The sequence below is a fragment of the Diabrotica undecimpunctata genome, chromosome 1 (genome assembly GCF_040954645.1).
Source record: "Diabrotica undecimpunctata isolate CICGRU chromosome 1, icDiaUnde3, whole genome shotgun sequence".
NCBI classification, from domain to species: domain Eukaryota; kingdom Metazoa; phylum Arthropoda; class Insecta; order Coleoptera; family Chrysomelidae; genus Diabrotica; species Diabrotica undecimpunctata.
This window is the reverse complement of record NC_092803.1, coordinates 132,239,594-132,262,424: the sequence shown is the minus strand read 5'-3', so window position 1 is coordinate 132,262,424 and position 22,831 is coordinate 132,239,594. Positions and strand designations below refer to the sequence as shown.

General features: G+C 33.3%; 1 protein-coding gene across 1 annotated transcript in view; it reads left to right on the top strand.

Moving 5' to 3' along the window:
- Window positions 1-22,831, top strand: part of LOC140431895 (solute carrier family 12 member 9) — an 81,293-nt gene that overhangs the window by 6,285 nt on the left and 52,177 nt on the right. The window contains exons 2-4 of the mRNA XM_072519767.1: window positions 10,131-10,298; window positions 14,837-14,971; window positions 20,054-20,188. Of these exons, the coding sequence (XP_072375868.1) occupies window positions 10,131-10,298; window positions 14,837-14,971; window positions 20,054-20,188 (438 nt within the window). The remainder of the gene's footprint in view (window positions 1-10,130; window positions 10,299-14,836; window positions 14,972-20,053; window positions 20,189-22,831) is intronic.

Here is a 22,831-nt window from a genome sequence, read left to right as displayed (position 1 = left end):
AAAATTTAATGTGTTTGGCGTCCCCGTAGCTGAATACACTACTGTATACGTCTAGGCATTGACAAAATGTGATGATCGATGTCTGCTTATGGCACCTCGTTCCAAGCAACTTGAACTTCATGTATTAACTGTGCCAGAGTCTGTGGAGGATGGTGCAAAGTGGACAGTCTCCTTCCCATCATATCCCATGCATGTTCGATAGGATTTAAATCCGGAGCACGGAGCGGCCACGGCAAAACATTAACGCCAGCTTCTTGGAGAAAGTCCATAGTTTGACGAGCAATATGGGGACGCGCGTTGGCTTGCTGAAAAAGGACGTCTCGACGGCCGTCGAGATAAGGCAGTAAAGTGGTTTGTAAGATGTTGTTAACATGACGCGTAGCTGTCATATTGCCTCGAATAAATACAAGTGGTGATCGGCTACCATAGGCAATAGCCCCCCAAACCATTACTTCAACTGTCCTGTGTACATGCCTCTCAATAGCAAACCCGATATCTGGTCGCTCTCCACGGCGGCGTCTTATCATCCTACGATCATCATGCATTCCTAAAAAGAATCGTGATTTATCGCTAAATGCTACATTACGCCATTCTGCCACCCAATGCTGCCGTTCTCTGCACCAATTCTAACGTTGATGACAGTGGTCCGCAGTCAAAGGAAGCACTAGTGGGCGGAATGAAACCAGTCCAAAGGCTCGAATGCGACGGTATAGTGTACGCATACTAACAGGTCTACCTACTACTCCAAACCATTGGTCAGCAATTTGACGTATAGTAGCAAAGCGGTCTCGAGGACCCAGTAATCTAAAGCGCCTATCTTGACGCTCTGTGGTACGCCTCGGTTGACCAGTTGGTTTTCTTCGTGTTCCGCTACCTTCGTTTGTCCACACACGACAGATACGCATAACCGTCATTCCGTACAATTAATACGATCCAATTCTGCGATAGGACAAACCAATATCTCTATACGCAATAATTCTACCCCTGTTAAAATCGCTAACAAGGTTGTTTATTTTGGTGTTTTCGAACTCGAGAATAACTAAAAATTTCTATACAAACCGGTTTTCACAAATTGGTCTCTTCACAAAAACAATTAAAGATAAAATTTTATTTTTACAAAAAGTAGAAAAGATAAAAACATTGGTATTGTTATCATAGCATGTTTTAAATATAGTCATTCTGTTGCCAAAAAATTAAGTTCAAGAAATATTCCTTCTGGGTGTAACACTTCTAATATCACTGAGTATATTATGATTTTATATTGCAAAAGTCAGTTTAAGAAATTCATAAACAAATTGATATACCGTTGCGTTTCGGGATATATAGGACTCTGAATTTTAACGTTCGAAACACATTGATTATTACTTACCTACAAGTGAATATTGTTTTAATCAAAAGAATATGATTCTACATTACAGTAAAAAGTTTACCCAAAGTTTGTCACGGGAATCTGCTTATTTATAACTTGTAGAAAATAATTATAATTAAATATTTCAAATTTCTATTATGATTAAAGGGTAAAAATGTTGAGTTTTATTTTATAATGTAGAATATATATTTTTAATGTCATAACACTAGTTTACTTTTGTGTCCCACCAATTTTTATTAATTTAATTAAATAACACAACGATGAGATGTTTTTTATTTTTTTTAATTCTTATAAATAAGCAGGTTTCCGTGATAAAACTTGGGTAAACTTTATACTGTAATGTTGTAGCATCATATTCTCCCGATTAAAACAAGCTTAAGCTTGTGGGGATTTGTTTTATACTTAGAGTTTTTAAACTAACTTTGGCAATATAAGATCAAAATGGAATTGCTCAGTTTGAAACTATGTCATTTAAGCTTTTATCTCATATTTTTGTTTTTTTTTTTTAATCCGATGTCCAACCTATTGAAAATGGCATCGAAAACGCCAAAATTTACATTTTCAGCATTTCAATTGTTTATTTGCATTGTATGCTTAAAATAAGCATTTTGCGAACAAATCACAACAATAACTTTCGTCTTAAAATAACCTATATTATCAAAAAGGGTAATTTTGTAGCGAAAATAGCAATTTTTTATAATTTGTTTAAAATTTTTATAAATAAATAGGTTCCCGTGGAATACTTTCATATAGCATATTGGCATCATAATCTATCGATTAAAACAAGTTTTAGCTTGTGAGTATGAAATCGACGTTTTTGGACAAAAGCTGCCCTCCTATTGTATACTCATGATATATAGATATACGAGTATAGCGGTCGCGGAACTCGACGCATCGCGAAATTAACAATTAAAAAAATAATGAGTTTCAATAAAGTTACGGATAAAAATTGTTTGGGATTTTGTAAAATGGAGTTTTAGGTTTAATTTTACGATTGCTAAACTTCAAAATATTAGCTTAAATACTGAAAAAATATTTCCCTTCGTACAACTGTGATTAATTCAAAACCTTTTTGTCAGACTGGTGTAATCTAGTTTAAATAGTCTATTTAAACTAGATTTCACCAGTCAGTAAATGACAAAAAGGTTTTGAATTAACCACAGTTATACGAAGGGAGATATTTTTCATTCCATTTTCCCTAATAGGTCTATGTGAATATTCCTTCTCGTATATTATTTAAAAATATTAATTTTCACTCGAGTTATCGAGCTTTGAAAATGACCATTTTCGCGCTTTTTCGGACCTTAAATTGTTTATAACTTGAAAACAATGCATTTTAGAGAAAAGTTACTACGCACATACCTTTTTTGCTCTAAGAATTAGCCGATTAGCCTAAATAGACTTAATCTGGACAAAAGATATTAAATTTTGCAATTTGTTGAAAAAATATTGTTTCAACAATGTTTGACCATCATTTTCTCTTGGCAAGACGCACTTTTGTTCTAAGAGGACTGTTTCAAGTAAGATTGCGCAAAAATATGGAATGAGAATATTTTTAGTGCGCCCATACTACTCGGACTAAAATATCATGTACAGTAAATCAGATTTAACTGCAACGGTGACGATTTGACACGACCAGACACGACAGACGTTGGTTGATGCGGTGTTGCCTAATCGAATATTATTTTAGAGGTTGTCCATCTGTAATGTACTGTAATATTAATACTCCATAATTACTGTAATGAATTTGTTCATGTATTTATTATCAGAGCACTAATATCAAAGTTTAAATGTTTAAGGTAATTGATCAAATATGTTACTTGCTGAAGTTATTAGTCATAATCATTAAAATGAACTGAATGAATGGAAGTCTATTAAATTAGAAAGCTAAATTTGTTTCATACTGAGAATTGCGATATTTAGTTAAAATCAATTGTTTCCAACGGTTGTAGAAATAAGCTTATAAAAATAGATTTACCTGTTTTTATTTTCAAATATCATCAAGGTCGCTATTTTCGCTGTCGGAATTTAATTGTAAATCGTCGCTATCTGAATCTTCGTCTGGATTAATAAAAATACGATCTACGACTACATCAATTAGTGGCTCCTTTGATATCAATTCACGTTCAGTTGCGATGACTTTGTCTGTTATTTTTCCACTCTTCCACAGGAAATGTTTGAAAAAATTCGTCCGACAGCTGCTGGATTGACGTAAATGTAAAGTTTATATTTCTGGCTCCCACATATGATTTCAAAGCTGCCCAAACCATTTCAATTGGATTCAAATCTGGATGGTATGGTGAGAGTCTAAATACATCATGTCCTTGTGCTCGTATAATTCTATCGATTGCATACTTACATAACGAGGTTTATGCAATTTTAATATATTATAGAGATCAGACTTTAACATAGAGGCAGTATATGCAATATTTCTTTCCCGAAACCATTCCTGCATAATACACTTCTTCGATGCGGATGTGGGACATTTATCTTCCTGTGTATAATGGTATGGCGCATTATCTAACACTATTACACTATTCGGAGGCAAGTTACACAAAAGATGTTCTTCCAACCATTTTTTAAAATTTGCTTAGTCATGTCATCATGATAGTCTCCACAATTTGACGTCGACTGCCACCTCAAATAAGAACCAGGAACAAATCTTTCTTCATTTCCAGTCCGAACAATAATTAAACGTTGCCCTTTTGACACTGGTTTTTTAAGTAAATTATTACTGGTATCACACCAATTGTTTTTTGCAATATGGCTCGTTAGTAAATAAGTTTCGTCAGTAAACACTACATTTGTTTGCATCCCTTGCTTCCTTGATTTTCCTCAGATATAGCAACCTTAAATGTCTAATTTCGTGTTTCTCTATCAACATTTTTCTGTTGTCGGCTGTTTTTTTCCAGCGAAACGCAAGTTTGTGGAATTCCATCCTCATACTTTCTCTACTTCCCGCATAGTTCAATTCATTTACAAATTTTTGGTGAATTTTTTTAATTGTGGGAACTTGCTTATCGCGAAGATGGAAGTCATATATTTGTCTCCGTAATGTACTTTGATCACATGGATCTAGCTGTATTTTTGAGGACTTTTTTGTCGTTTATTAGGTGTGGAGAATTTGAGGGTTTTTCCATTTGCAACCTCACGACCATCTTTAGCGATTTTTTTGACTCTGGAGAAAGCGACACCTATAACAATTGAATATTATATTAACTTTTCCTCTTATTCGATTATTTTCTATCTTTCTATAACAGCACCTCTTTTTATATTCGATTTATAACAAAAAAATGGTAATCTAAGTATGCAAAACATTTATATGTATATTTATATATATATATATATATATATATATATATATATATATATATATATATATATATATTATTAAACCCTAAATCTGTAAGTAATTCATTGTTTATTCTCACCTTATATTTATACAAATTTTAACCATATTTTAGTTGTCTCCTGATGAAGCTGACAAAAAATTAGCGAAATATAGAGAAATAAAAGAAAAAAAAAAGAGTTTTTTTCAAATAACAGACTGCATACCCGATACACCACTACAATAAATTGTTATTTACGTTTCGGTCGATAATCCTACCAGTTTTGCTATATATATATATATATATATATATATATATATATATATATATATATATATATATATATATATATATATATAGCAAGAGACAATGCGATATATATTACAGCTGTCACAAGAATAATCACGAATTCGGGACCGCATTCATTGTTAACAAAAAAGTAAAACATCTTATTATGGACTTCAAACCAATAAGTCCAAGAATATGTTACCTAAGAGTAAGAGGTAAGTTTTTTTAACATCAGTTTCATAAATGTACATGCCCCAACCGAAGACAAAGAAGAGGATGTCAAAGATCAATTCTATGAGGAAGTAGAGACCATCTACGATAGATGTCCCAGAAACGACATCAAGATCATAATTGGAGATCTTAATGCAAAAATAGGGAAAGAAAATATATATAGTCCATACATCGGAAAATGCAGTGCTCATGACGTCACCAACGACAATGGAAATAGAATAATAGGATTTGCAGCATCCAAGGGCATGGTCGTTGGAAGTACCTACTTCCCCCATAAGAATATCCATAAAGTAACATGGACGTCGCCTGATGGTACAACCAAAAATCAAATAGATCACATCCTAATAGAAACCAGGCACTTCTCTAATCTAATGGATGTACGTACTTATCGTGGAGCTAATATAGATTCAGACCACTTCTTAGTAGGCGCAAAAATAAGAGCAAGAATCTCAAATGCAAAAAAAGAAAAGGGCAAGAAAAGTACTCGCTACAATTTAAAACTCTTGAAAGAGCCCCGTGCACTAGAAAGGTATCAAAATTACCTTGAACATGAAAGCACAACAGATGAGAATTTAACAGCTAGCGAGCAATGGGATATATGTAGAAGAACAATTAAGGAAGCGGCAAACAACGTCCTAGGACCAGAAGAATCCACTCCACGCAACAGTTGGTTCGACGATGAATGTGAAGATATCACTAAAAGAAAAAATTATGCATATAAACTTATGCAACAAAGAAGAACACGGGATAAGGAGCAAATGTACAAAGATCTTAGGAAGGAGGAAAAACGCATACATCGAAGGAAAAAGCGGACCTTCGAAAACCAGATTATGCAAGAGCTTCAATCATTAAAGGGGCAAAATGAAACTAGAAAGTTCTATAATATCCTAAATAAGACAAGAAAAGAATTTAAACCACGGCTGACGATGTGTAGAGACAAAAATGGACATATAGTCAATACCGCTGACGCAGTACAAAGCAGATGGGTTGAGCACTTCAAAGAACTACTTGGTACCGAAGTGGAAAATGATGCGTCACCCCAAAAACCAAGAAATAACACTCACGTAGAACCTCCTTCAATATTTGAAGTGAAAGACGCAATCACACGACTCAAAAATAGCAAGTCCCCAGGAGTGGATTGTATCCCCGCAGAGCTCATCAAACATGGAGGTAACAGCATTATGCACCAAATTCACAACATAATAGTCAAAGTCTGGGAAGAAGAACAAATGCCAGAGGAATGGTGCACTGGAATCATATGTACACTGCACAAAAAGGGAGATTTGTTGGAATGTAAAAATTATAGGGGTATAACTCTTCTGAATACAATGTATAAAATATTCTCCAACACCCTGTACAGCCGTTTAAGTACGTACGTGGAAGAAATCCTTGGTGAGTATCAAAGCGGTTTTAGGCCAGGTAGGTCAACAATTGACCAGATTTTTGTGCTACGTCAAATCTTAGAAAAAACCAATGAATTTAATATTGACACGTTCCATCTCTTTGTGGACTTTAAGTCAGCGTATGATAGCGTCCTAAGAGGTAAATTATACGAAGCCATGAATGAACTTAACATTCTCCATAAATTAATAAGGCTCGTAAAAACAACTATGAGTAAAGTGATCTGCAGAGTGCAAATACAAGGCGATATGTCACAAGCGTTTGAAACATATGCAGGGTTACGGCAGGGAGACGCGCTGGCGTGCCTTCTCTTTAATATAGCGTTAGAAAAGACTATAAGAGATGCCGAGTTACACAATAGGGGAACAATCTTTAATAAATCAACGCAGATTATGGCTTACGCTGACGATCTGGATTTGATCGCACGTACTACACGAGGACTTAAAGAGATGACTTCCACCTTCTTGAGAGCCGCACAAAATATGGGCCTTAAAATAAACGAGGAAAAAACCAAAATGTTAGCATCTATTCCAAATAACAGAGATAGAGCTAGAAACGCCGAAGAAAATTTCAGTATAGAACAATATAATTTTGAGGTAGTAAATAAGTTTACATATTTGGGTTCTCTCATAACAAACGATAATGACACATCTGAAGAAGTAAAACGGAGGGTACTGCTAGCAAACAAATGTTATTTTGGACTAAGCAAGCAGCTAAAAAACAGAAATTTAAGCCAGAAAACCAAACTAATAATATATAGAACACTCATCCTACCAGTGCCGACATATGGGTCAGAAACATGGACCATCTCCAAAACAGACGCAAATCTTCTGCTCGTCTTCGAAAGGAAGATACTAAGAAGAATAATGGGCGCATTCTGTGAGAATGGTATTTGGAGAAGGCGATATAATTTCGAATTGTACGAGAAGTATAAAAAAATAGTAAATGGTAGAGATGTAATATCCTTCATAAAAATAGGTAGGCTTAGATGGGCTGGACATGTGTCAAGAGCAAATGAAAATTACCCACCCAGACGAACTCTATTATCGGTCCCAGTGGGAAATAGGAGTAGAGGCAGACCACGACTGAGATGGAGGGACGGTGTGGACGAGGACGCAAGGAAAATCGGCGCGGCAAATTGGCAACGGTTGGCGATGAACAGAAACGACTGGCGAAATAGGCTGGGGAAGGTCAAGGCTCAACTAGAGCTGTAGCACCACTGATGATGATGATATATATATATATATATATATATATATATATATATATATATATATATATATATATATATATATATATATATATATATATATACAGTAGACTCCCTCTATAACGAGAACTGAAATGACAGACCTCGTTACCTCGTTATATCAGACAATCATAATACTGTGCATACATATGAATCTGTAGTTTTCTAAACCATTAACTTCCTATAGTGAAGCCATTCGGAGCAATATAAGATGCTAATAAATATTGTTTGAATGGCGTTTTTGAAAAAAAGTTATTTACTTTTATTGTCAATGAAATATATTAAAACACAAAAGAGTTGTTTACTTTTATTATCAATGATATACGTTGAAACAAAAAAGCTGTACTTATATTTTTTTCCAACTACATAATGTATAAATCGTATTTTCAAGGATAACATAAACTATTGCTTCTGCAATTTTAAGAACTCTGTCATTTTTAACTGCTTTAAATGGTCCAGTATCATTCTATCATATATTTTCTAAAGATGTGAAACAGTTGTATTTATTCATTGTAAAGAAGTTTATTGCGGGCTGCAGTTAAGTTTATTGAGGGGCTGTTTGAAAAGGTATTTATTTATAAGCCACGACCGGACTAAAAACGTAAAAAACACGTTTTTGGATCTTATTTTCTCTCGTTATAACCAAATTTGCCTCGCTATAGACGGTTATAGTTCAATAGAAATTTCACGGGACATCTAATGTATCTCGTTATAAGCGAAACCTCGTAATAACCGTGTTCGTTATAGAGGGAGTATACTGTATATATATATATATATATATATATATATATATATATATACAGTAGGCTCCCTCTATAACGAGAACTGAAATGGCAGACTAATTACCTTGTTATAAGCGGATCTCGTTATATCCAACAACAATAATACTGTGCATACATATGAATATGTGGTTTTCTAAAACATTAACTTTCTATAGTGAAGCCATTCGGAGCAATATAAGATGCTAATAAATATTGTTTGAATGGCGTTTTTAAAACAAAGTTGTTTACTTTTATTGTCAATGAAATGCATTAAAACAAAAAAGAGTTGTTTACTTTTACTGTCAATGATATACGTTAAAACAAAAAATCTGTATTCTGTAAATATGTATAAAGCGTATAAAGTTATTTTGTCATTTTTGACTGCTTTAAATTGTCCAGTATTCTATCTATCATATTTTCTAAAGATGTGAAACAGTTTTATGCTTCTTCATTTGCGTTTTGTCCTTGGATAAAGTTTCTGACAACCTTTAAAACACGTGTGAATGGTCAACCCAATACAATGACACTTGTGAATCATAAATTTTATATTTCCGACTAAGAATCATAAATTGTAAGAAGTTTATTGCGGGCGGCCCGCAGTTCAAAAAGGGTATTTATTTATAGCTACGACCGGGCCAAAACGTAAAAAACACGTTTTTCAATCTTATTTTTTCTCGTTATAAGCAAATTTACCTCGCTATAAAGGGTTATAGTTCAATAGAAATTTCACGGGACATCTAATGTACCTCGTTATAAGCGAAACCTCGTAATAACCGTGTTCGTTATAAAGGGAGTATACTGTATATACATTTTAATTTAAATATACAATCAATTTACCTGTTAAAGCAGCTACTCGTTCTTGCACTTTCGATAACTCAATAAGAACATTTCCTTCTTTTTCCTGTTGCATAAATTTTAAAACCGGGTATATAATTTCACGAGTTTTTGCACTCAGAATCCGATTTTTTACGGCACTTACGCGATTCATTTTAATAAAAAATTATTTCGTCTCCTAGTTTTTAATATGAAAATTCAACAAAAAATAAGTATTTCACGAATTACGAAGATATCTGACAACGTAGCAAACGCAGTAAAATTGATGTTCAATGGTAAGTATACGGGTGTTTACGCTTTGGGGACTTGTATACAACTGACTATAGGCTCCCCCCTTTATCGATGAAGTGACCTTGAGCGTTGCAGTTATATCTGTTGAGTTGTACTTCGCTTATGAGAAGGATGTGTGAGACCATATATAAAGTACGGCAATTAGTAGATGATATATCCACAGGTATATCTATTAGATCTGTAGTATAAGTAGATACCAAGAAGTAAATTGATCCGATATTGAAAGTGTTAATTGTAGAGCTGAGATGTTTTACCTTGGGTACTTTTACATTTATTACTTTTTCACTTATTAACACCGGCTTCAAAATTTATTTCTTTTAATATTTTTGTTACTTCTTTTAAGCACATTGATTTATTGTATTCTTTATCCCTTTTAGGCTTTTTTAACAGAGATGGTAGTAGTCATGGAAGTAATAGCGGGATGGGGTATGTGGAGTTTGGAACATTCTCTGAAGAATCTAGCACTAGGACCTTGGGAACATTTGCAGGAGTGTTTTCTCCAGTGACTTTGTCCATGTTTTCAGCGCTTATATTTCTGCGAATGGGTAAGTATCTCCTTGTAAATAAAATAAAATCTATCAATTAACTAGTATAAAAATAAAAATGTTGATTTTATACTATAGATATATCAATTGTGCTTATACGCAATTTACTGATCTCCGTGATAAGTGACTAGTAAATTTAGTATTTAATTTTGTGCTATGTTGTTCAAGTTTTGATATCGACTGAAAGTGGCTGGAAGTTACTAAACAACCAAGCACACATGCTCATAGACAATAATTATTGTAACTTAGAGGTAAAAAATAATTCACGTGCAATTAAAAAACAATAAGACTGCATCAATTAAAACAATAAAACAAAAGTTTAAATGTTTATTTTTGAAATTTTATGGTATGTTATGCATATTTATATTCGGCAATGGAAAATTTTTAATTGTATATGTTTTTTCAAAAACCCTTATACCACTTAGTGATGTAAGGCGACAATACATTATAATAGAAATAAAATCCAATATTAATAACAAACTTCATCTTATTTATAAACTTAACTATCTCTCTCTCCAATGGCGCTACAGCCCAAATCGAGCCTTGGCCTTCTCCAAACTATGCATCCAACCTTGCTGTTCTGAGATCGGTGTCTCTTTGAATAGTTGGTAAAGTTCATGGTTGTACCAGAATCTCTATACTCCATTTTCGTTAATACACACAACAAAACTTATATGGAATCATCTGATATTTCTTATTATTTTAAGCGAATTTAAAAAAACAAGCTTACGAAGTCAAAGAGTATTTATTTTAAAGCAATTTAATCACCAATACATAAAAATTAAAGAAACCCATAATTCTGAAATAATAAAATTGAAATTATTTATTTTGAAGTCAATAGTATACAAAATTTCAATGTACAAGGAATGATGTTTCAATTTTTTTTATTTATTTATGTTTATTTTAGTAGTCAGTGTTACTAACCCTAGGCCTTATGCAAGCTCCAATTCGCGTGGGCATGCTCCTAAACAGTCAACATTTTATTGTGGTAGGTTGTTTATTTTCATTAAGAGCAACTTGTATTAGATGTACGGTGTTTTGTGGATTATCCCGGCGATGTCTAATTCTTTTTTTAAGCATATTCCATAAATATTCTATAGAGTAAGGTCGGGTGAGCAAGCAGGTTACTACAAAATAGCGATATCTTCTACTTCAAGGAAGTCTCTAGTGACTCTGCTGGTATGAGGAGGTGCATTATAATGCATAAAAATTAAATTTTTTCTCACTGCACTTTTTCTAACTAGGTCTAACTAGAGGTCTAGAACCAAATCAACATACCTTCGAGCTATTAAAATTGGTTGAATCGAAATTAAAGAAGTTTTTTACCCACCATATTATTTCCACAGAACATAGCACTTCCTCCTTTAGGTCTGTGAACAGATCTGGCTGTTTCCGTTATTTCTTGTCTTCCTCACCCTCTAGTACACAAATCATTGGTCATATGATTTTACACAAATCCTGGTTTCGTCTGAAAATAGCACATTTTGAAAATTTCCAATGTTCCAGTTTTGGTATTGAATACACCAATTTAGGCGATCAATCTTGTGCTGCCTGGTTAATTCGGGAATCCGTAACTGTCTACTGCTGTATATTCCTTGGGCACGAAGTCTTCTTCTTATCGTTTCACCTGAAACACTTACACTTGTACCTTCCAAAAACTGCTTTTGAAGTTGCGGGTGAGAAATTGTTAGGTCTCTTCTAGCTACTTGGACAATAACACGATTGTGGCAGGCCGTTGTTACTTTTTGGCGACTTTATTTGGCGTCTATTCTTAAGCGTTTCTAAAACCTGATAATTAGCATAGGTTTTTTACACAACGCCCTGTTTTATGCATATTACTGTAGCTATGTCCCTCTGAGACATTCATTGCTCCACAAGACCAATAATGTTTCCCCTTTGCACATACGTTAACCCCACATAAGGCATATTTTCCTTTTTGAAAGCGAAAGTAAGTTTATTTATTTTCGTTCAATTTACTTCAACTAAAATAAATAATCTATACCTATCTATCTAAACAATAACAAGTTTTCTCAAAAGAAATAAATATTAGTTTGAAATACATGGTGATTCCATATAAGTTTGGTTGTGTGCAGGTCCAAATATCTTTTTTTTTTTTTACTTGACTTTTCTTTAAAAGACTTCCAACTTTCGTTTTGTGTCTTCTGTCATCACTCATGTCTCGCATCCCTAACATACTATTGGTCTGATAATAGTTTTGTAAAACCTGATTTTCGATCTCCAGTGTGTGTTTTTGAAGCGGAATACATGGGCGAGTGAAAAGTAAGCTTTGTTTCCCTTTACTATTCTTTGAATTTCTGGTTTTTCTATTCCATCCGTGCTATATTCTACTGTATATTTACATTATGTACAAAGCTGACCTATTCCTTCTCATTGCTGGCCAGCTGCATTGCCTCTCTCCATGTTGTTCCGATTTTTTCGATAATGTTTCCTAGGGTTCTATCACATGTTTGTGGTGGTCTACCTTTCTTCTTACTTCTTTTGGTTTGTACTTGCCAAATTTCTTTCATCGATTTTGTATTCTTCATTCTCTGAAGATAATGACCTCACCAACTGATTTGCCTTCTTTCAATATATTCTAAAGTTGGCTCTATTTGTAACACATTAATTTTTGTTTTTCTTGTAATTTCAGTCTTATTTATAGATTTGCATAGTATAAGTTCATCGTTTTATAATTCTATTATTTCTTGTCTTCCGTTGTCTTCTAATTCTACTCCTACTATCTAAGTATTGGAAGGTTATGCTTGTTCTATATTTACTTCTTCCATTTTTTGTACGTATCTTTTCTTCGTCTTTATTTTCTCCTATCACCATAACTATTTTTTTTATTTTTATTAATTGTCATTCCATATTGTTTTAGTACTTTATTCCATACCTATTTCTGTAGGTCTTTGTGTAGTTGTTTTTAATTTTCAATTGACGACGTCGTCGGCGAATGCTCCTTTTGAAACGTCTACTCTTCTTAAATTTCTATAACCCACTTGCATTTTTACTTTACGTTATATTCCTTAATTATCTCATCCATGTATATTATAAATAGCGTTAGACTTAACCCTCCTGCTTGTCTCAGACTCTCGTTTGTAGTAAATGATGTTCTGTTTTGACTGATGATATAGCTGATATTGCTATTGTAAATGTTTTTAATTCCCCTTATCATTTTGTTACTAATACCTTTTGTTTCTAATATCTTCCATAATTTTTACGATCTTGCGTTTCTATTTCCCATTCTATTATTTGCTTGATGGTAAATATATGATCATGGTTGCTTCTGCCTTTTCTGAATCCGATTTGTAATTGTTTTGTTCAATATTTTTTTGTATATTTTCATGGCAGTACTTAAGAGTGTTATTCGTCTGTAATTGTTGCAATCCGTTCTATCACCTTTTTTATAAATCAGTACTATCTGAGCATTGTGCCAGTTAATTGGTATCTGTTTTTTCTCTCCATATAACATTAAATATCTTTAGTAATAACTCTGTTATATTTTATCCCATTTTTTTCATCATTTCACTTGTTATTCTGTCATACCTTGGTGCCTTCCCGTTTTTCATTTCTGCAATAGCTTTTTGCAGTTCATATGGTTATTGAACATTACATTATCATTTTCTATTCTTTGACTGAACAGGTTGTTTTCTTCTTGATAGTGTTTGTAGCGTCCCTTGAAAATATTATCTTCATCTCTCCCAAATTCTGTGCATTTGTCCTTTTTGCCTTTGTAACAAATTATTTTACTAATCTTCTATATCTTTTATATTCTTCATATCTTTCTGGTGTTTTATTTTGTAAGTATATTTTCCAAGCACTTTTCTTTCTTTTAATTTGTTGTTTTATTTCTTCATTCCACTATGCAGTTTGTTTTCTTTTAATGTTTTCTTACTTGTTCCACATACTTCTGTCGATGTATTTATTATAACCTCTCTGAGGCAGTTCCATAGTTGTTCTACGTTTTGACCCTCCATCTTTCCTTTAGTATTTCCTAGCTTTTGATTTATGGTCATCTGGTACTTCTTTCGTTTTGTGTCCTCAACACTTGTTTGGTTTACATATGATACTCCTACTGTTTGTATTCATTTATAAATTTATTATTAGAGTTTGCTGTATGATAAAATAAAAAAAATATCTATCAGTTACAATTCAAAAATTGACTTATAGAATAAAAATTTTATAATATTTATTTAAATTAAGAATGACACTAATTATATAAGATTGTTAGACAGTGTCTTTATCCTAGTTTGATGGTGGTAGATTGTTTTTTCTGGGCTTATAGGCGTTTCGTCTGATTCTACAGTAGACATTATCAGATGCGATGCGGCAACGTCCCAAACTGCAATCTGTTCACTGATGAATGAGGCAGTTACGGCCGTTGTTGTATCACCTTTGTAGTTGCAGTTACATACGAAACATCAGAAAGAAATTATTCTAGACGACGGCCTATAAACTGCGAAAACAGTGTACCGTTAGAAAACTCCTGCCGTGACAGCTTACACTCCTTGACTGATTACTTATGTGTTTTATTTCAGGATACATTGTAGGAAACGCAGGTTTGTTGGTGACGTTGACCCAGTTCGCAATCGCATATGGTATATTAGTTTTTACTGTCATGTCAATTTGTGCTATATCTACAAATGGAGCTGTTGAAGGAGGCGGTGCATATTGTAAGTCCACAGTTTAAATCTTTGAAACTCAGATATACGTTACAAAAAGAAAGCAAATAAACTTTATCAAAATAACATTGTTAACATATAACAGAAACTTACGCCCAGTTCATCAAAACGTTGGTGTTATTAAAATTACATTTAAAAATGGAAATTATCATAGGGCAAAAAGCAAAATTGATCTAGTGTTACTTCAGTATAGATATGAAAGTAAATTCAAGTGACAGTATGTAATTTCAGGATTGATTTTCGTTCTGTTGATTTTCTTAAAGAACTGTTTTCCCTGCGTTTTGAAAAATTCGGTGCGCACGCAGGTAGAGCTAAAAATATTGTAGAAAATTGCAGTCTTACCTAAATTTTAATTATAAATTTGATATTAAATGTAGGTTAGATTAGGTTCAGTATGAGTGGAACCTTAACCACCCTTCCACTCTGCCTAAAAGCTCTATTGTGGCTTATTCCTAGGTTAGTGTTGTGCTTTTAGCCCAATAACTAATATCCTAAACGCAGATTCTACCACATCTGTGTTGTTTGAATTTCGAGGTATACGGGATAATACATTTAAACGAAATATCCCACATTTGCGAAAACCGGATATCAAATTATCTTTGATGGTTGGTGCAATAATTTCCATCAATTTTTCTAATAGTGGTGGGAAGTTCTGTTTATGAATATTTCTATTTTTAATTCCTGCTTCCGATAGTTTCAAGTCCGATAGCACTTTTTTCCATACTATTTTAACTGGGCGAAAAATGCCACCTCCAGAGACTGAGTTAAGTGTGTTCTATTGGGGCTAAACGAATGAACTGTCAAATGGGAAGAAAGGTCGTCGCATATTAGGATTTTCTTTCCTTTTAATTTTCTTAGTCAAGGTATCATTTGAAGTGATATCCTTTTGGCCCATTTTCCGTACTCGTGGTCCACATCTTGTTGGCTCGATAAACAATATATGGATGCAACAGTCCCCCAGCCACATTTCCTGCAAACATAATGGAAATGGAAGTCTTCGATGCATTTCAAATTAATTCAGGATACTTGCAAGCTTTCTTCAAGAGTATCCTCTTTTTTCCTGGATCATCCGTAAGGTTTGTTTCTTGACGAATGTCTGGTTATAGACGAATTGGCCCATTTTAGACCAGTCAAATTATTCTGGAAAATCTTAACTTCCCTACCGTTTGGATGTCTGTCCAAATAATCCTTAATAACGTGGCGCAATTCTGTTGTATCTGCGGGAAAGCCAAACTGTAACAAAGCAACAATACACTGAACAAAATATTCTTGTAAAGAAAATATGGGCTGTTTTCCAGGTTTCCTTAGGTGTCATCCTTTAAGTTTGTTTAAAATTGTTCTTCTTAATATGTTGTACGTTTCCTCCGTTTTTCGGTGTGAAATTTCTCCTGCTTTAATTCATTTAAACATTCCTGCAATGTCTCTTCAGTGTAGTCTCCATATCTTCCCACAATGTATATATGGATCGAAAGGTCTCGTCGAGACGAATCTAAATATGTACTTCCGGTTGCGATCCGACACCGGAAGTGACCCGAAACGCGCATAAAACGTCAAGATAGAGCAAATCTGACACCAGATTCGTGATCAGCATGCAAAATTAACTGCTAAATGATATCCATGTCGACATTTGATGAACTAAAAATTGCATTCCGGTTTTGAGGTCGACTTCCGGTTTCTTTTTTATTAGTCAAATTAATAGAGAATTCAACGTAGAGTTCAAAAATGTAAGTTCACGAAATTATCATTTATAGTTTTTGAGTTATTGATAAAAATATTTTTACTTCAGGTCATTGTATATATTGTATATTTTTCTCGCAAAATAAAAATTTCATTTAAAAAACTCGATGTCGAGTTGGTCCGCTAGTTATACTTGTTTTAAAAAATATTTAGCCTTTTAGAATATTTATTTACTACGAACTTGCAATACTTACTTGTAAGATATAAAACGAAATCTTCACTAAACACCAAATTTTTCGACTTTAAATTTATAGTACGGGTGCATATAATAAAAATTGGTAATCATCTAATAATCCTGTTATTCTGCTTCTTTAACGGGAGATTTTGGAAGTAACACTTAGAAAATAAATGCTATATATATATATATATATATATATATATATATATATATATATATATATATATATATATATAGTAGAACCTCCGTTATCCGGGTTAATGACGGGTTTGGGGGTGCACGGATAATCGAAAACACCGGATAATGGAAATACATTATTTTATTGACTTAATGTTAAAAATAAGGATAACTAAAAAAAAGTATCCGAAAAATCACTTTTATTTAAAAACAAACGTTTTTTCACGTGTGTATATTAAATTATGGTATGTATGTATACAAAACTATGTACATATAAATAATAATATGTATGTATGTATGTATAATGAATGTACAATAATGTTTTACATACCTATGTACATATTGAATTTTCATTTGGAGAAAAAATCAGTAATTTTAGTTTGTTTATTAAAAATTTCTTTTCTAATATCAGTTCTCATAGTCCGTAGCAAGAGAATTCTGTTATAATCAGCGTTCTCCTGTTCAAAATAATTTAGTAGTTCTGTTGCCTCCAATACTTGGTTGTGTTTTATTGTTTTTCTTTCCGTAACGAATAGCGAGTTTTCGTTCTCTCGAGTTTTCATAATGAAACTGCGACGAAGTAGATGGCCCATCTTTTCTGTGGAGACCTGCTATTTCGTTGTCACTCAGTTGTTCAAATCCCTCTTCGTCTCTGTCATTTTCCAGCCAGTTTTTCATGTCATTCCTATCAACATGAATGAAATCCAGGAGAGTTTTGAAAATTTCAAGAAATGATTCCGTTTCCAGGTCTTCTGAGGTTTCTTGTACAACATCATCTTGTTCCAATATTTTCCTTCATGAAAGTTTCAATGTTTTGGAGGGTAAGTTTGCCCAGGCTTCACAGACTGAAAAGAATGCGTCTTTTATGGTCCACTTTTTTAAAATTTCTTTTATTAAATCTTTGCTGTTATTCCCTTCAAGGAGAAACATCAGAAATATTTTTTTGTATCTTCTCTTTAAACTGGATATTACCCCTTGATCCATCGGTTGGATCAGGGATGTGACGTTTGGTGGAAGATAATGAACAAAAATTTGTCCATCTTCAGTTGTCAAAGTCGACTCAGCTGGATGGGAAGGAGCATTGTCAAGTAATAAAACAGCTCTAAGAGGTAGACCTTTCTTTTTCAAGTGGTGACGCACTGAAGGTACGAATTTATCTTTAAACCACGACGAAAAGATTGTTTGGTTCATCCAAGCTTTTCGATGGTTGTAATAGTCACAAGAAAGACATCTTATTTCAGTTCCTTTGAATAATCGAGGTTTTACCGCTTTTCTAATGACAGTTAATTTTAATTTATGATCTCCTGAAGCATTACAACATGTCATAATTGTAAGCCGTTCTTTGCTAGTTTTGTGACCAGGAGCATATTTTTCGGATTTAGTATATGTTATACATACATATAAAATATATTGCGTATAAAACACTTAAAAAAAATAAATACGTAAATAAAAATAACAAAAATAAAAAATTTGCTTTTTGCTACCCCGGTTAATAGAGCCCCGGATAATGGGGGTCCTACTGTATATATATATATATATATATATATATATATATATATATATATATATATATATATATATAACAAGAAAAAGGATAATGCGAGTTAATAGTAAAATAAAGGTAAAAGATATCGGCATATCTTTTACCTTTATTTTACTATTAACTCGCATTATCCTTTTCCTTGTTGTTTGAAACGTTTTAAACGTTTGGCATTTCTTTCTTCAGGTAGCTTAGCTTCCTCCGTGGATGTGTTGGTTGTTGCTCTGGAAACCTCAGAGTCTTCTAACATTATTGCCACAAATTGGTCGCATTGCTCCTGTAGTGATCCTTTCCCAAGTTAATATGCTCCTTTTCTAACTTGGCTGCACCGTACTGAAGACGACCAATAGTCAGAAATACGTATATACGGTTGCCTTCCATCTTATACACATATTTTATTATATTTTTCTCTTTTTATTGCGAGCTATGCCGATATCTTTTACCTTTATTTTACTATTAACTCGAATTATCCTTTTTCTTGTTGTTTGAAACGTTTTAAACGTTTGGCATTTCTTTCTTCAGGTAGCTTAGCTTCCTCCGTGGATGTGTTGGTTGTTGCTCTGGAAACCTCAGAGTCTTCTAACATTATTGCCACAAATTGGTCGCATTGCTCCAGTAGTGATCCTTTCCCAAGTTAATATGCTCCTTTTCTAACTTGGCTGCACCGTACTGAAGACGACCAATAGTCAGAAATACGTATATACGGTTGCCTTCCATCTTATACACATATTTTATTATATTTTTCTCTTTTTATTGCGAGCTATGCCGATATCTTTTACCTTTATATATATATATATATATATATATATATATATATATATATATATATATATATATAAGACAAGGTTAATGCTAGTTAATAACAAAATAAAGTTAGTAGGTACCGGCATAGCTCACAACAAGGAAAAAAATATATATAATAAAATATGTGTATAAGATGGAAGGCAACCGTGTATACGTATTCCTGACTATTGGTCATCTTCACTACGGTGCAGCAAATTAGAAAAGCAGCAAAGCAGCATTTTAACTTGGGAAAGGATAATTTATATTATATATATATATATATATATATATATATATATATATATATATATATATATATATATATATATTACAAAATATAAAAAATATAAATGCAAAAGAAATAATTAATAAAACCATTTTTAATTCTTTAAAATTATTTAAAAAATGTATCCAAATGGTATTGTAGATTCCAGGTGTTCATCTGCTTAGAAGTTTATGTATTAGTAGGAAAAAGGTTCTTAGACATTTATACGAAGAATCATTCGTCATGGTGTATACATTATATGGTTCTGAAACGATTTTCAGACAACTAATTTTACTAAAAAAAAAACAATGTCTAAACGATGAACACCCTAAACACACACAAACATTTTCTTTCGTTTTTAAACCATTTTCAAACTTAAACTATTTTTTTCAGTTATGATAAGCAGAACACTGGGACCTGAGTTTGGTGGATCAATCGGTACATTATTTTTCTTTGCAAACATTGTTAGCAGTGCTCTTTATATATCTGGTTGCGTTGAAGGTTTGATAGAATTTTTTGGACCATCAGGTTAGTATTATTTTAGTTTGTACAAATATTGATAATTTAAAATTTCTTAACCTTGTAACGTAAATAAGCTTTGGAATTTAAGATTCACTATGTGACGGCTCTCAGATGTTTTGAAAGTCACAACGGCGAGCGTTGGGACGTGAGTCTGCAGATCGCTAAACCGGAAATACTGAAAGCTGAAAGAAAGTAAAAAGAGAATCATATTAACTTAAAGAAAATGGATAAAATATAGAACTAAATAAAAAGAATAAAGGGCTCCACCTTATCTTTTTATAGAGTGACAAGGAAAACTCGGAATCCTATATGTGAGATATACAGGTATGGAAAAAAATTATCTGACAATAGAGCATTAAGACAACGCAACGAACTGAGAAAAAATATTATATAGACTTGTATGTCCGAGAGAATAATAACATGTAACCACATGTCTGTGATAGACCCGTAAGCACTATGCTTACGGGTCGAGTGATTTTTTGACGTAATTCGTCTAAATTTTCGGCACGTTCATGCTCATGTCGGTAAATTTGTTGCTTCACATAACCCCATACGAAAACGTCCAAAGGTACAGGATTAGGAGAGCGAGGTGGCATTTATATGGTACCTTTTGTACTAATAACTTTATCTGGAAATGTAATGTGTAAAAAAATCTAACACCTTCCGTGCATTGTAAGCTGGACAGCTGTCTTGCGGCATTTAAATTTCATCCAAATTAATAGGTAATGCTCGAACTGCTGGAATGATGTGATTTTTAGGATATCTCGGTATTTACGACGACACAAAGTGCCCACAATGAAAAAAGGGCCAATTACGTTGTCACCTAAAATACTAGTCCACCAGACGTTGACTTTTTGACGGTATTGTGTTTTGTAAGGAACACTTATGTGCCTATTATCTGTAGAGTACTCTACGGTAACAGATGGATTGTGATGGCCAGTTAAAGAAAAAGAAGAGTCATCTGTAAACAAGATTTTTTTTTCATGAAATCTTCGTCACGATTGGTGCGTTACATCATGTCCTCACAAAATACCACCCGTCGTTCATAATCAGTAGGAAAAATTTCTTGAGTTTTTTGCATTTAGTAGCAGTGGTACTTGTTTCTTGTTAAAATATTTCGTACAGTTCTAGCACTAATACCAGTTTCCCTTGAAATTAGGGTGCTGTTACAATAAAAATTAATTTTAGCTAGACTACATACGGCAGTTTCACGCTGTTCCCGTTCTTCATTAATTGCACTGGTTGATTTTCGTCTTCATCACTATCCGTGCATTTTCTACAATTCTTGACACAACCAGTTTTTTCAAATTTAAAAATAATGTTGTGAATTGTAGATTTTGTCGGTACAGGGCATTCGAATGAAAACGAAAACCTAACGATTACGTCGTCGGCACTACTTCCATAATGCCATTTAATAATTTGAATTTTATGTTCAGTTGTAAAGGTTACCATTTTCCTAACTTGAAATATCAATATCTTTATTCTGTTTTTTTGCGAATAATATTTGACGTTTCCGTTATCAAAACTGAATGTCACTTTCGCAAAATTAGAATCCAATCTAATAGATGTTAAAACAAGCTCGTATGTCGGTACTAATTTCATACTTTATTCGGTCTCTCCCTCTCGCTGTTAGCAGAACAACCTCATAATGTTCTTTTCGCACTAATTATGCGTGCTATATTTAGTTTTTAGATTACCACAACTGTATATGTTAGAAAATTGGCTTAAGAAAGAATAAAAAAATATGACAAATATGCTTTCTCTCTGCTACTCTCTGCTCTTCTCTCTCTCTCTTTAAAACTAATATATACATATTCTATAGCCAAAAGACAAAAAACAATCACACTTACGACTTATATGATCATTCAGCAAACGTGTTAGAATTTATTTACATGTGGTACAAGAAAAAGGAAGATTGTCAGAGAAATTAAAAATAGAAAGTTGTTACCTACTATAAGTATACTTATAGTTGTATTTATCACTAGCTAAATCATAAAATCAACAAGAATCATCGACAAACAAGAAGAGTTTCGTTTTAACTTCTTTTCCATATTTTACTGGGCATGCCAGACACGGACGGTCAAAGAATCAGCTAGACGATGCCTAGATGCTTTCGAAATGTGGACATGGAGACGACTGCTTCGAATTCCATGGATGGCTCGCCGCACGAATGTCTCGGTTCTAGATGCAATTAAACCCAATCAGCCTCTCTCTAGTACTGTTTACTCTAGAATTTTAAAGTTCTTTGGCCATATCCATCGAAGTGATCACAAAATGGGGTGGTTGGTGGATCAAAAAAGGCCTCAAGAGTCAACGCCAACGCGGCAGATCTCTACAGCGACTCCACAGTATACTGAGGCAGTACATGTAACATATGACCGCGACCAGTGCAGAAATATTATTAATCAAACGTTCCGAGCTGCTGAAGCTCAATGATGAACCACAACATATCTGCTAAGATATTAATGACTAAGGTATTAATGACTAATGATGATTAAATAGCAAAAACTCAGTTTAACTGAGTTGAAACAGAAATATCTATAACAATTATCTTCTTTTTATTGTGCCGTCTTCTAACTAAGGTTGGCGATCACTTCTTTAAACGCTTCTCTATCCTTTGCAACGTGAAATGTCTGTTCAACACGGAGG